At 34.2% G+C, this 16,432-nt stretch overlaps 1 protein-coding gene across 2 annotated transcripts in view; it reads left to right on the plus strand.

Moving 5' to 3' along the window:
• Positions 1-16,432, plus strand: part of Arl6IP1 (ADP-ribosylation factor-like 6 interacting protein 1) — a 34,238-nt gene extending 17,806 nt beyond the window's left edge. For both annotated transcript variants that reach the window (XM_081751155.1, XM_081751156.1), the window contains exons 4-6: positions 2,538-2,775; positions 7,115-7,199; positions 11,940-16,432. In XM_081751155.1, coding sequence (XP_081607281.1) covers positions 2,538-2,775; positions 7,115-7,199; positions 11,940-12,058 — 442 coding nt within the window. In that variant the 3' untranslated portion in view covers positions 12,059-16,432. The remainder of the gene's footprint in view (positions 1-2,537; positions 2,776-7,114; positions 7,200-11,939) is intronic.

The following is a 16,432-nucleotide window of genomic DNA, read 5'->3' on the forward strand; positions in this document are numbered from 1 at the left end:
TCTATATGTTTGGTATATATTCCAAATCTATGAAAGACTTCAACCATGTATTTACATGTTCTTAATATGACGATTACTCTAAACAAGGTATTCTGTGAAGTCATTGTTATCACTGAAGCAAACTTCTACAGTTCGACTAAGAATGCATTTGTGTCTGTGCTGCACGATAACTTTCCTAAATGAATCTCGATTTTGATGAACTTGGTCTATGCTTTGTTTGAGGTCTAGAAATAAGAACGATGTTTGGAACTGAAATCCGTTAAGAATGAAGGGGTAAAATTCACTTCAAGTTGAAAGTTTGCACGTGTACATAATATAAGAAAACTATTTGATAAATCTTTAAGGGTTTTCCGTTGATTGGGATTGAAATCGGTCAGCTCATAAGAGGGTAAGAGAGGTAAATTCAGCTCCTACTTGGGAGCTACCTCAAACATAACATAGGAAAAGATTATTTAAAAAAGTATTTGATTTTCATCAGAAGGGCATATATTGGGTATGTCCGAAAATTCTGCCTGTTTTTGACAGATTACCGTTTAGCGGAGTTCCGACCTCACAGATAGTTTTGCCAGGTATGAAACATGAGATCCTTATAGTACCAACAGGCAGTAAGTGTGGTCAGGCAGCTCTTAGGGAACAAAGTAACGTGTGGGTGAAATGGAGACCGATAAGGAACACTTCAGACATTACTTATTGAGTACTGTAACTGCGACTGCCGCAACATTCGGGAATTTTATGGGGCAGATGGCAGGTGATGATAACTCATGCCGATGGTTTGATAAATTACGGGACGGACTTAATTGTCTCTCCAAGAAGTCTCTCTTCTGTTAATATCTATCAGCTCCCAAATATAAAGTTGTCCAATACTGTTATTCCATTCTCCACAACTGTCAAAAATTTGGGAGTCATACTAAATCAAAATCTCTCCTGGTCAGATCAAATAAATGCAGTTTGTAAGAGAGCATTTGGTGCCTTGCATACGTTAAATCGGCTAAGAAATTTCTTACCAATATCTCTGAAAATCAAACTTGTCAAGGTACTCGTGTTTCCACATCTTGGCTATTGCGACTCAGCCTATTATGATCTTCCCAAAAATCAGTTAAAGCGCTTGCAAAGAGTGTAAAATGCTTGCATTAGATTTATTTTCAATTTAACTTACAGTGAACATCTCACACCATTTTATAAAAAAACTGTCATGGTCGACGTTAGTAGAAATTTATATAATCTTACCCTATTGAACAAATTACTTACTACATAAGAACCATCATACCGAGCACGTAGATTTTTATATTTATCGGACTTTCATATTAGAAGCACAAGATAATTTCTTGCTCATACCCAGTCACAATTCTAATCCATACTCAAAATCCCTCACAGTAAGTACTATACGCCTCTGGAAGTTTACCTTAATTAATACACAATGTTTCAACGGTTGCTAAATTTTAAAAGTCTGTAAGTTTCCTTCTCTTAAGCAAAGATAAGGATACGATTAGCACATAAGGCATCTTTGTCTTACCAGATTATTAATTACCCATATATGAACATACAGTCATTTAGTAACCCTTGTCATTTGTACATCTTATGAATATATTCATATTTCTAGTACCGCTATACACAATATTTAATTTGTTTCCGCATGTTATCTTTATTTCAGATTGTATTCATACATAGACGTCTTTTTTTCTCTCTTGTATGTTATTTTCATTTTTTATTTTAGAATATTTAACTATTTTTTTTACTTAAGTAGCATATTCTTTTTTTATGTAGTTGAAATACTTTTCAATTGTAATTAATATTTTCTATTTATTGGTGTTTTTTGAATGTATTCACGTGGTTAACTGCTCGAAGAAGGCAGTGGAGCTTTAACTTCGCCACGTAAAGGAAGTCCTAAATAAATACATTTTCAACTCTAGGTTATTTGGGGTGTGGGGATCACGCACGTTCTGTAGGTTCAAAAAGTAAGAGCATCTCAAGAAGCTCATCGAGTTAGATAACCTAAACTACTCTAATGTGTTGCGGGTTGCATATTGTTCGGTGACTTTTTTTGTGCCTACGTATTTACTATGTGAAAATTTCTTGTGACCGACGAGAGGAATAGAAGCAGAAGCTTCCTAATACCCAAGCACAATAAAGTCAGTTTTATTAAGTAAACACCTGTGCATCATACAACTTAGGTGGATATTTTTTTTAGTAACTTCATTTCTTGCAACATCTCTGTAGTGAGGAAATGCTTTGTTCTGTTTCTGTTTGTATGTAGGATTAAATCAAGTAAAGGTTCATCTTCATTTTCGATGAGATATTTATTACTTCTTCTACATTAAAATACTTCGTCTACGAGTTTGATTATCATGGTTTTAGAAGGATATAGGAGTTGGGTTTTTTTTCATCCTCAGTATCTTTCCTTTAATTAATTAATTAATTAATTTACTTATTTAAATATCTATGTATTTAATTATATTTTTTCACAGTTAAGATTTAACACTAGTGTTTCGGTTATTGTTCTGTATATGTGTTAATTCACACCCCTGCTCGTTTAATAGGATACTGTGGTATTGGGACCCAACAGTCCTCACAACTTTTTCATTGATTGGATTATTCGCAACACTAGTAGACTATTTGGTGCCCACGATAACCGCAAGTTGGTGTAATCCCGACAGTTGGACTGGAGTGAAGGAACGTAAGCTGGAGGAAATATGTCATGCAATTGTTCAGACACATATGCAGATTAAAACTATGTGGGGCTCGTTCCAAGATATGCGAGATACAAGACCTCGCTTGGTGAGTTACTAGATACTGTGTAGTTTGTAAGAAATGTTATGACTGTTTTATATATTTATATCAGGAAAGAAATGACGTGGTACCAAATTATAAAAGAAAGGAGTGCAGAGTGGGGTTTACTTAAAGGGGAAGAAAACTACAAAGAAAAATACTAGATAAATATTATTTTAAAGAATGAAAACAGATGTAGTAATGTTTTTATAGGAAATATACGGTAGTTCCAGTTACAAGGATATCAGAAGGTGATTTATGGGTCGAAAACTACGTCCTTCCAAAGGTATAAGTTATCGAAAGCGTCCGAAAATAAATTTTTATGCGACTTAGATCGATAGCTATGAAACCCACAAAAATTTATTCAGAAACTATATTCAAATTACCGTTACTGTTTTAGAATCGCACAGCCACCTGATAACTAAGTTACGAAAGAGCTACGACTGGAAATCCTTCTGATACCGAAATGCACGACCTAAAATATTGCGCCACTTCAATTTGTCAGCAGTGTGATGCAAGCTGCGTGAGCGAGTGTATTCCACGGTTAGAAAGATTTTAAGACTACTAAATCTGGAAACAAGTTAAATCGTGTAAATTGTTAGAAGCGATGCATTTCTGTATTCATACGCGAACGATGGAAAAAGAGGTTGGTGTCTAACTAACTAACTAACTAACTCACTCTATGGCCTATGGAACCCGGAGGTTCAGTGCCGCGTTCACAAAAGCTCTCCACTGACTTCTATCCTTAGCTAATTGCATCCAGTTTCTACTTTGTATTCCTATCTCTGCGAGATCCATCTTAATATTGTCCTCCCATCTGCGCCTAGGTCTTCCTAATGGTCGTTTTCCTATGGGTCTACCAGTCAAGACTTTGAAAGCGTTTCTACTTTCTTCCATTCTAGCTACATGACCTGTCCACCTAAGCCTCCTAGACTTGACGACCCTAACAATGTTGGGTAAACCGTATAAACTATGTAGTTCCTCGTTATGAAGCTTCCGCCATTCCCCATTCTCGTTCCTCTTGGGTCCGAATATTCTTCTCAGGATCCTGTTCTCAAATACTTTCAGTCTATGTTCTTCCCTCAGAGTAAGCGACCATGTTTCACAACCATACAGAACAACAGGCATGATTATCGTTTTATATATTTTAAGCTTCAAATTCCTCGACAGAATTCGCGACGACAAGAGATTTTGAACCGAATAGTAACACGAATTCCCTGCTAAAAGCAGGGAAAGCAGAGGTTAGTGTCTACGTAAGAAAATAGTGTCACATGTGGACACATATGTGTGATTTACATATCTCAATAATTTATTTATTTATTGGACACCTATTACAGGAAAAGAATATTCCCATTTACAATAGGCTTACATAATTACAAGCTTCAAAATATTGAAACACAACAAAAAGGAAAAAGAAAATAAACATGCAATTAACATCACGAACATGAGAAAACACAAGAGATATATTTGTATTAATTCCTCCAATAAGAAATGCAAATATACAAATAGAACCTAGTAAAGACTATAAAATCAGCCCTTCGTGACAAAAAATGAAAGAAAAACAAACAGAACATAACAAAAATATAAATATCCAAAATATAAATGATGAAATAATATTTCTGTCAAGAAGCAGAAATGTTTTCATTTAATAGAAATACTCTTTTAATTTCAAAAAACCAAAATCAATGTCAGGTTCGAATTGAAAATCTGCAGTTTACCCGTACTTACGGAATTAGTCTTTATCTAGTGATAAATGTAGGTTTGAAATTTGATAAACATGGCTTACATGTGAAAAAAAAAGTATTGATATAAAATATGCCGCGAATTAGTGAATGAACAAACCTGAGTATAGTAAATTCAAATTCATTATCTATCCGGAATCAGATAGAGACATCTGGTGGTGTTACGTTAGGGAGCGAAATTTGTGTGAAGTAAGGAGAAATGCTCTCCTCTGCGACGAATACAACTAAACATTTAATAATAAAACGCTCACTAATGAATCGTAGATGTTATTATCTGTGCGTTGATGTTTTTGATTTAATTACTTTCAATGTGTTGTCTCCGAATTTTGCAGTTAATTCTGTTAAATCTCATTAAGAATTTATTCAAAAGAAGGACTAAACTAAACAATATGCGTCTGTAAAATAAAAGTTAGCTTCATGTTAATAAATGACCCTTCTCTGTTAGGATTATCTTCAAAGTATTGGCGAATCATAGTAACCAGGTTGATGTGCGGAAATTCTGACAAGGGCCACTAATTTCTATATATTTCAGTTTTATAGCTCAGTTTGGTAGAATGTGTGTTATTTAGCATAACAAACACACAAGTGAAGCGTAATCGTTTAACAGTACTGGTTTTAGTAATTGTTATAAGCAATAAAGAAAGCTACATCCATCCACTGCACGGGTATTTCGTGGTATTTTGGCTGGCGAATTTTAAGTTAGCCATTTTTATTAAAAGGATGTTTTTAGAAATGTAAGTGGTTTTACCATGTTCCAAAGCACTTAAAAGTATAAAAATAATAATAATCACAGTTATTAAAATAAAGTATATGTTTTACCAGGAATGTTATAAATAATTGCCTCATTTTATTATGCTATGGGGCAACTGACTTTTTTTTTAAGCAAGAATATAAAATTTCAAGAAGAAATTGTATCAAAGAATGCATATTGGTATTCTGTTTAAGGTCTGCTGATATCGCTACCGTCATTTTTTTCTCCCGTACCTTTACTAAGCTGGGTCAATCCCAAAATTGCTTCTTCGCCGGGAGTCGAACTCAGGGTCTCACGAGATAACCATTTAACACATGGGCTGAAAAGTCCCGGGCCTAACACATAGATGGCGCTAGTTGTATTGCAGTCACCTTGTTTTCAGTGAATACTAACCTTCACAAGACAGCTGTGAGAATTTCATGATATTCTATTCATTCGTCTGTGAGTTATTGTGCTAAGAGTGACCCTACTTGTATTAGTTTCAAAACAATGGATCAAAAACAATTTCGTGTTTTAATTTTACACTGCTTCTTGATGGGAAAAAATACCGTTCAAGCGAAGCAATGGCTTGAAAAGTGTTATGGGGACTCCGCTCCATCAGAAACAACAATAAAACGTTGGTTTGCTGACTTCAAACGTGGTCGTAGAGACACCGATGATGCAGAACGCAGTGGACGTCCAAATGAGGCAGTAACATCAGAAAACATAAAAAAAATCCACAAACTTGTTTTGAATGATCGAAAAGTGAAGGTGCGTGAGTTAGCTGACATCGTAAAGATATCAAAAGAACGTGTTGGCTTTATATTGCATGAGCATTTGACTATGAGAAAGCTCTGTTCAAAGTGGGTGCCGCGTTTGCTCACTGTTGACCAAAAACAAGAACGTGTTGATGCTTCTGAGCAGTGTTTGGCCATGTTTAAACGTAACAAACCGGAATTTTTGCGTCGATATGTGACAATCGATGAAACATGGATCCATCACTTCACTCCGGAATCAAAACGATCGGCATCTGAGTGGACAGCAACTGGTGAACCGCGTCCAAAGCGCCCGAAAGCACAACAATCGGCTGGCAAGGTTATGGCCTCGGTATTTTGGGATGTGCGTGGTGTAATCTTCATCGACTATCTTGAGAAAGGACATACCATTAACAGTGACTATTATATAGCGTTATTGGAGCGTTTGAAGGCCGAAATTGCAAAGAAACGACCGCATATGGCAAAGAAAAAACTTTTGTATCATCAAGACAACGCACCGTGTCACAAGTCTATCAAAACAATGGCAAAACTACATGAATTGAACTTCGAATTGCTCCCACATCCACCGTATTCGCCAGATTTGGCTCCCAGCGACTACTGGCTGTTCGCAGACCTGAAAAAAATGCTCGCCGGTAAGAAATTTCGCACGAATGAAGAGGTTATCGCTGCAACTGAGGCCTATTTTGAGACAAAAGATAAATCGTTCTACAAAAGTGGTATTGAAATGTTAGAGCGGCGCTGGACTGATTGCGTTGCTCTTCATGGAGATTACGTTGATGAATAAAGCTAATTTTGAACCAAAAAAACGGTGTTTTCTTTGTTAGGCCCGGGACTTTTCAGCCCATGTGTTAGCTACATGGAATAATAATAGTAAGAGGATGAATTGTTTACCATTAACAAAACATTAGACTTCAGTGTATAGTAATAGGTTTTAAACAGAAATATTCGGTTTCTTACTATTAAAGGGAGGGCTCTTACCACTTTGTATCGTCTCTCATGACCAAACACTATCATTTTGTGTATAATTAATATTAAGCTCGTAGTTTGGTAATTAAATGCCTAAATAATTTATAGTTTGTTCATCTGTTTTCTTTTTTCAGTACTACGTGACTGTAATACCATCCCTTCTGTTAATTGCATGGCTGGGAAATATAATAAACAACCTTTTTCTTACATATTTATTAGGTAAGTATGTGATTTCCGATATAGTTAATAGCTGCACAAGAGGTAATTTATAGCACATTATTTTGTATATATATATATATATATATATATATATATATATATATATAATACATTCATAATTTTTGAATTTTGGAAATACTCTTTAAGTACTTGAAGGCACATAATTACTATGTAATAGAGAAAAATCTGGTCGCTGCACCGATGGAAACTTGCACTCCTCTCCCGTTTTCGTCACAGGTGTTCTCAGGGCCGCCCTTAAGCCGATTGGACCGATAGCTCCCAATCGGACCCGGCGCTAGGGCCGTTTACTCTACTCTCCAGTGCCGTTTTTACACCTTATTTGGCCCCAGAGCAAACAAGTGTGTTGTGATCCCTATGACTAAATTTTGGTCCTAATACATGTACATGCCATTCTGTTCGAGGGGCCCCCAATGCTTGCAGGGCTCCCGGCCAAGTGGCTGTGGTACCATTAAGATGGCTCTGCTACTCTCGGTTGTCAGGTACACGCAACAACATATTGCAATACAGGTCAATACAGGTACATTCATGGACTCCACAAGGTAAGGTATGGTCTCTCCCTAACAAGTAAATGAGTAGTTTGTATTACGTAAGTTTCTGGGAATAAGCAAATATTTTCTGAATTCAATGCTGCAGTAGTTCCTTTTATATATATATATATATATATATATATATATATATATATATATATATATATATATATATATATATATATATATTATGATTACAACTTGTTTGTGTAAAAATCTATATCACTATTCTGGGTGCACACCCTCCTTTATTTTGAACACCCCACTAAGCAAAAGTTCCTGGCGTTCTTACTGATTGTATCGTGTGATACTACCGTGAATAGGGAGATGGTATAAAATAAATCATCTTCGGTTAAGATTTCTTTGCAAAACCTTTCTCTTCTGATAGGTATATTAAAAATATAAAACCAGAGGACAAACTTTGCCCTCTCCTGCATTTTTTTTTAAAATCAAGTCAGGGAGAGCGCATGTATTATACTAGTAGATACTGAATAGGTGGCTGCTTATGAAGGTTTGTCTTTTAACTCGAATAATCCAATGGAAAATATGTCATCCATTTTCCATCAGTTCCTTAAGGTTTGTAATCGTATCATCACCACTTCATTTTGTCTGTAGTCGATAACGATTTCAAGATGATTATACTTTTCATAATTAGCTGCCTACGATGTTCTCACTAGCGTACATTAGGTTTTCCTTTCTTGAATTCTTTTAAAAAGGACACAGCTGTTAAGAAATCTTTGAACCAACGAATTCATATCAATGTGCATTTCATTATGTCTTAGAAATATAAATTTATGGAAACATAGACTTGACCATTGTATTTCTCGTAAAATTCTAGCTCAATTTGATATATTACATGACCCCCTCCTATTAAAAAAAAAAAAAAAAAAAAAAAAAAAAAAAAAAGTCGAGCGAGATACAAGATGGCCGATTTCAAGATGGTGGCCATGATAAACATTCCCTCAAATAGATGTCTACTTCCCCTTCCCCCCGGATGTCGGTTAATATGTTTGTGTTTTTCATGCCTTTACCTGTTTTACAAATAAAATGAAATTTTCGAACTTGAAACACATTGTAGTGGCTTATTCTGATCAGTCAGGTTTTTGGTCACTGTTGCCGTCTTTATGGATGGTTCTTGATATTCCACATTTCTCTGCCAAGTTTGGTCAAGAAACTAAATTTCCACATCGGTAGATTTCCTTGTAAGAAAAGAAAACTATGAAATACTGATGCAGAACCTTCTTGAAAAATTGCGAGGCATAAGGGTGAATATGTATTTTAAAATTCATTCACTGTCTGCATTTCCATTTGAATTATTTTTCTGAAAAATTAGCTACTATAAGCAATGAGTAGGATGAGCGTTTTCACCAGAATATTTCGCAGATGGAAAAACGTTATAAAGGGAATTGATACCCGTCCATGAGGAGAGATTACTGTTAGTTCTTCCTGAAAGAGAACTCCACAACATAGAAACGGGAAAATGTTTCGAAACTGTCTTGCCGTTAATCATTTTTTTTTTTAAATCAAGCTTATAAGTAAACATACAGGATATTCCGAAGATATACTGACAAACTTATCATATGTGCTCAGGATCTCAATACAAGAGGAATATTAATTACGGGGAGAGAGCTAATTATAAGTAATTACTGGAATTGGTCATTCCTCTTACCCTTTTATTATCCCTGTCTCCATAATTAAGTGTTTTCAATCAAAGTTGCAGTTGCAGATTTTTTTCTTGCATTGAGGTTCTGAATACACATGCGAAGTTTGTAGGCTTTTGCAGTAACACCCTGTGTATATATACGTAATAACGATATACATATAAATTTGTAAATGATGTGTTTGGAATGTTTAGTATCACATACATGTATTTCTTTCATTTAAACTTAGAATTTGTTTATAAACACCTTTATTATATATATATATATATATATATATATATATATATATATATATATATATATATATATATATATAAATAATCGAATTACTGCTGTCAGCAGTTAATCATCACCATTGTCATAGCAGAAAATCTGAGATTGATACGGAAAAAAATACTGCATTTTCGTTTTCGTGTAATGCCCAATTTACAAATAAACTATAGTATTTATAATTATGACGTATGCTCACCACACGTGCACGCGCTAACCACAAGACCAGCAGGGAGAGTGATTGTGATGGGCAGTGGGAATATTCCCGGTGGGAAGGAAAGTAAAAGATGAGAATATTCCCGTTTTTTTTCCTGGCATATAATTTCCCGGGAAGGAATTTATTTTCATTTATTATGATTTACTTGTAGGTTTTAAATAGTTTGGAGGTTAAAAAATTAAAATTCGTTGACGGTACTGTATATAACTAATAATAGACCGTATGGTTTTTTAAGTACCATTTCCATTTGCACTAAAAAGTACCAAAGTACTAATTTACAAATGATAAAAAGGAACCATTTTGTAAAGTAATGTAGAAATTATGTAGAAATGGAGATGAAGTACTATTAATAAACCCCAAACCACCGTTAGTAATAGATGTCGGTCTGTCTCCTCTCTGACTCGAATTTCTGAAGAGGTACTCGGACTTCTCTTACATGTGAATTAAAGCTTGAAATTTCGAGAAATGGGTAGGAAGAAAGGTCCTGTGTGGCAATGTTACGTACAAAATTATAAAGATAAGTCAGTATCTTGCAAATATTGTGAACATAAATATTTATGCGCAAATGTCTATAAAATGGTGAGACATGTGTCTTCTGACAGTTACCCAACTTAATTTGTTTATAACATTTGAAAATTTAATATGTTTATAATATCAGTAGTAGAGTCAACTTTAGAAAACCCTCTTACATATAAATTTAAATTGTTTACTGGTTTAAAAGTATATTGACTTAACTATACCGTTTTTCACACATATTTACTTACATAGAACATATTGTAAATAGATATACTTTTTTGCGTACTCTCTAAATATAATAAATATTAATAAAATAACATAATACCGTTCAGAATATACATTTTTAAGACTCCTCTGGGAACAGCAGTAATTATATGCTGTGATATAAGAACGAATTTAACTTTGAAAACATAATATAGTAACAAAATGCGATTTTCGTTGTGATTATACATAAATTAAATTCCCATTTTCGGGAATCTTCCCGGGAACATTCCCGAAAAATATCTTACCGGGAATTTACCCATCACTAGAGAGCGATGTTCTACAAACCTTGGTGCAAGTTTGTTGTAAACATAGGGCCCCGCAAAATATTCGCAATCGGGCCCCGCACCACCTAAGGCCGGCCCTAGGTGTTCTAACCAATAAATTCGTATTGGCATGACTAACTTTCGTGCTTTTCGGAGCTTACGTTTTAGCAAGCAATGGTGAACTATTAGGAACAAGCTGTATACAAACAAGTAAACAAAATAATTAACAAAGGTAGCTACGCATAGTTAGATTGTAGAAATAAAAATGAAAGAAAGTAGCAGTGCCTGGATTCGAACACAAATCTGTGAATTACAAATGTTACGCTTAAACCACAATTCTGCAGGGATACTTATTGGAAACTATTAGGGGCTCTCAAGCAAGCTATCGCCAATTTTATGCCTTTAGTTGAACTCTCTAATTTTCTCATCACCTTTTGAGATCGAGCATTTGCCATTTGTAAGTGATCTTATAAATATCAATACAATAAACATATCACTTTAATATATCCAGGAAAACCCAAATGAAATCTCCGTATCCTTAGTTACACGCTGCTACATTGCCAAACTTTTACAGACACAATGTTGCTATCTCATCAAAGTGCTCTTTAGGGAGTAAGTCAATTCCGTGAGGGTTCATCTACCACCGAAATCAAACCATATCTCGCGAAAGAAAGAGAAGTGCGCTTTATAGTTCAGTGAGGAGTACCCTCCACGCTGGTCTAGTGGCTATTTTGAACCCACGTCTTATATGGTCTTGGTGCTGAAAAGAGGCGGTAAACTTAAATAAATAAAATATAAAATAAATTTAGTGACTAGCGTAGTGGAAGTGAGAAAAAATAAATTGTCTCCTAAGAACAATTTCTGTATAATTCTTTTATAATCACGTTGCATTGTTAAGTGTTAATGAAAATTTAATTATACTCATGCAGTTTGTATTCTTCTTGTTTCTTTTTCTTTAGTTTGTGCTTATAAATGTTTAATAAAATTCCATTTCTTTACAGTATTATTTCTAATTTTACTGCCTGGCTTGAAGCATCATGGAATTCTACATAAGTATGTTGCAAAGACGGTGTTAATGATTGCCGAAGTTATTCGGGGCACCAAACAGAAAAAGAATTAAAAAGAAGGAAGACTTTTCTGAAGGAAGCAAATAATGCACACTTGCTTTATCCTGCCATTCCCAACATGGAGGAAGTTTCTGAGAGGAGAAAATGTATTTAAAAAGTTCATCAAGGCATATTCTTACTGTTACTGATTTACAGTACTAGTTTTTTCATATGTTACCAGTTTCTCGTCTGTTATGTGACATCTGTTGATAAAATAATACGATATGTTGGTGAATGACAGCTTGAGTTCTTTCTTAAACCCCACAAGAAGGTCCAGTTTTCTTTTTTTCGCTAATTCAGTAGAATCTCTCTTAAAATAAATCAGTATTACTAACATTAACCTGTTGTACAATAATTTTGTGTTATACATTGTTTGGTAAGATCAGCAACATTATTTTTGGATGATATCTTAGTTCCTAAGTAGGGATTAAAGAGTCTCTAACAGCATATTGGATATAATAAAGTATATAGTTTGACGTGAGGTTTGTTTTATATTATTAACTTTATGTAGCAGATATTGTTTCGTAATGTAAGGTCGGTCATACTTGAAATTTTAAAATCTGAATTATATCAGTGTTATACTATTACGTCTTGTTGGGACGTTTTTGTATTAAATTCCATGTGGAAACTAGCTGCTGCAGCACTAATATTTTCTTACTGCAAATGGCATTGTACTGGATAGCTACGTAGTTGCGTGATATTTTTGATGCTTTAGTGCCCTCTGGCATTTTAGCACGGTATATATGTCATTGTTCCAGATACGTATTCCAGACCCTACTGAGAACAGAATATCTTGATTTTAGGAAGTAATTTTCCTTTTATTGTCAAGTTGGATGTTACTTGAAGCTTTCTTCTTTGTTTCCTTCATTGCCTCTTCTTTGCGAAGTTCTTAAACTCTCCTACTGAATGTATAAAGAATTCTGAGAGCTGCTTTTGTGTCCTGTGCGAAAGTTACATAGTGTTGATTTTAAATTTTCAAGTGTGAACGTGCCTTAATGTTCAGAAGTAGAACAGAGAAACTGTGGGGCAAAACATCAAAAGCGAATAACATCTGCTTATATCTCAGTGCTTAAAAGGAAGTAAACTAAAAGAATTAGGAAGATGTACACATGATATATTTATTCCTACTTAACGCAGTGTTAGAAAGATACAAAGAGATTTCTGCGAAGATTTTCGAGTAATGATCTCGCAAATTGATAATCAATGCAAATATCGATGCTTTTATTACTTTTAGTGCATGGATTTGAATAAAATTGTGTGTAAGTATAGGTTTGTTATTGAATAGTTGTCAGTTACATACTCACTTGTTTATTATTGTGAAAAAATTAAGATATCATGTCTAAATTATTTGCGGTTTGAAGAAAACAGATCCTGTGAACCACGTTTGAACATGATTCGATTTTTGCAATATTTTAGTTTTGCTCATTTTTGCTGTGTGCCTCATGAGCAGCTGTATGCTTTAATGATTCTAAATGCGCTTATGAGATTATGGAATAAAAATCGTGTACAAATAATCTTCTTGACGATGCAGAAGCATGTGGCAACTATCTTACTATGCCGGATATTGAATGTACGTTAGCAGTGTCTCGTTACCTCTGGTAGGAACTGGGAATGTGTGTGTAAATACTTATAACTAAATACATGGTACTTAAATATACATAAAATATCTTGTCCAAAGGACCTTTCAAACATATTTCAGCAGCGAAATTTTATGTAATTGTACACTGTTAATCGGATCGAACAGTGCGTCGTTCAACCGAAGAGGTTGTTTTTGATCATTACCGTAATTTTTAGATTCAGCGAAAGCATTGAGTTCATATGGTGATCTTATTGTTAAATCAGCACATTAAATCTTAAACTTCGGGTTCTGATTGCCAGCAACAAAAGAAACAAAGTTGCAATAAATATAGATATCGAAAAATATCACATCTTGGGAAGGGGAGAGGGGCTATAGGGAGATATCGACGGTAATTTTAAAGTTATGTAACCTCGAACGGGTGTACTTGAGATGGTTTAAATACCAAACAAGAAAAATTTCAATGTTTGTGAGTGCAGATTGTATTTTAAAGGGTCAAAGGACAGGAAAAAAGTTTTGATTTCCGCTTCCTTCGTGTTGTTTGTACTAGAATATTACGTAGAGACAATAATAAGATGCAATACGACTTTCTACGGAACTCTCGTACATTAAACGAAATTCCATTCATGAAATAAATTTTGTGTAACTGTTTGAATAGACGCTGTGTAAGAGATTCACAAAATGTAATGAAAGATCGAATAAAATAACACTGCGCTTCAGTTGACACTACTTGTCCTTTCTGACAGCTCGCTGCGCGCACGTGGTGCCCAGTGCTGTGCTGTCGGTTTTTGCGTTGGTATTGAAACACGAAATTATTCACTGCAAGGAAATCTCAGTTTCATAAAATTAAACGACACAAAAGAGAACTAAAAAGAATGCTCTCAATAACTAGCAGGTCCATTACTCAAGTTGACATTCGACTAAAACAATGTGCATTTGTTTATATTCAAATTGACAATGTGCCTAAAAGGTAGAATGCTACCATTGCAGAGCAAGAGAAATGTACCACTATAATTGGCTAAACGTGCTGTTGCTATAGTAACAGTTCTTCTTGCCTGATTGTTATGACCAAGTGTAAGGGAAAAAAAAAAAAAAAAATGGAAAGGCAACTGTCAGAAAGGACAAGTTGTATCAAATGAAGTATAGTGTTCCGAAATTGTTTGGCGTTTATCTGTCGCATGTATTCGTTTCAAAAGTTTGATTCCGACAACTGCCTATGCCCTTTAGCTCCTAACATTTCTTTCTTTCTTCATTAGGTGTATATTATTTGTTTGTTTGTTTATTTATTTTAGGAAATATTTCCCCAAAATTGTTGGTAAAAACAAATTTGTCGTTACTGTACTTTGGCTCTGATAACTTCATGAAGGTTTATGTACGCAAGATGTCACTCTCACGAGAATTCTTTTCGGTTTAGAAATTCTACTCAAAATAATAATAATTACTGTAAAAGTGTCTGAAATTGAATTTGTTTGCAGTAAAATCTAAGGTAGCACATATGAAAAGATGATAAGAAGTAATTTAAACATAAGTTGGATTTGAATACTTTCAAATTATTCTAAGTACATCATGTCTCAAGTTACTGCATGTCATTGTCAATTCAACTGTAAAATAGGAGAAAAGCCAGTGATATAGAAATCATAGCTGGAGCTCAGTTCCTTCTTATGTAAAGAATTTGAGTGACAATAGAACGGTTTGGCCCTTTTCAATGAAATTTATCATTACCTCATAGTAATATAAATGGGATTTTCACTCATTCACTGCTAGAAAATCGCTTTAGTCATAAATCATCCAACAATGATTTCTGTTCCAATGTGCTGTTCAAGTACCTACATTTGCCATTGAACCCACAGATGTATACTGGGTAGCTCCAGAGACATGCTTTTAAAATGAAATATAAGAAAAACAAGTTCCGGAGACAGTAGCTTTGGAACGAAACCCCGAGTGCGGATTGACTAGGATATTTCGGTATTTTTATATTACCGTGTACACAGTTTTGTATTCACCCTTGTATGTTGTATTTTCAACTGCAGATAGCTGAATTAATTTCATTGATATGACGATGTGCATTTCTAATCGCAGTTGACTTTTAAACGAAGACAACAAATGAAAATGTTCGATATAATGATCAAAAACTGCCTCAAGTCAGACTTAAGAATTTGAGGGTTATAATGGTTTACTAACTTAACGAAACACGTGTATATACGGCGCATATTCGTGTGTGTGTTCCTTTGAAAATTGAAAGGGAAACATGTCCTGAGAGAATATATTATTACACTCATTTTTCATATTTTTTCATACTTGTTAAAAACCATTTTCAAACTATAGATAGATATATAATTATAATTACTACGTGTGTGTGTGTGTATATATATATATATAAACTGTAGAGATACGATACTAGTCAGGCTCTCTGTTTTGATATCTAGTCGAAATAATTTAGAAGCTATGTGTTATTTCTAGATAATTACAAAATTGATGAAGAAATACAATTTTGGGTATTGATATAGTATTGCATACTATATATATATATAAAATTTTATTGTAGGTGAGTAAATATATTTGTAGTTTGTGATATAGTATTTTTACTTTGTCAATATTTTTTTGTGATATTTGTAACAAAACTTGCCAATGCATTTTACTGTATAAAAAGCGTACTATATTTTTTAAGAATAAGAATTATTGTTAGTAACTTCTAGTACTTTCATTATGTTGCATCTATTTTTGTGTTTAAGGTCTTTATAAGTTTTCTGAACGAAAGTAGGCATGTTGTATTAGTGTTGATTGTCAAATAAACTAATAATTAAAAGAAAAA

Source organism: Thermobia domestica, chromosome 3, assembly GCF_964235325.1.
Source record: "Thermobia domestica chromosome 3, izTheDome1.hap1.1, whole genome shotgun sequence".
NCBI lineage: Eukaryota > Metazoa > Arthropoda > Insecta > Zygentoma > Lepismatidae > Thermobia > Thermobia domestica.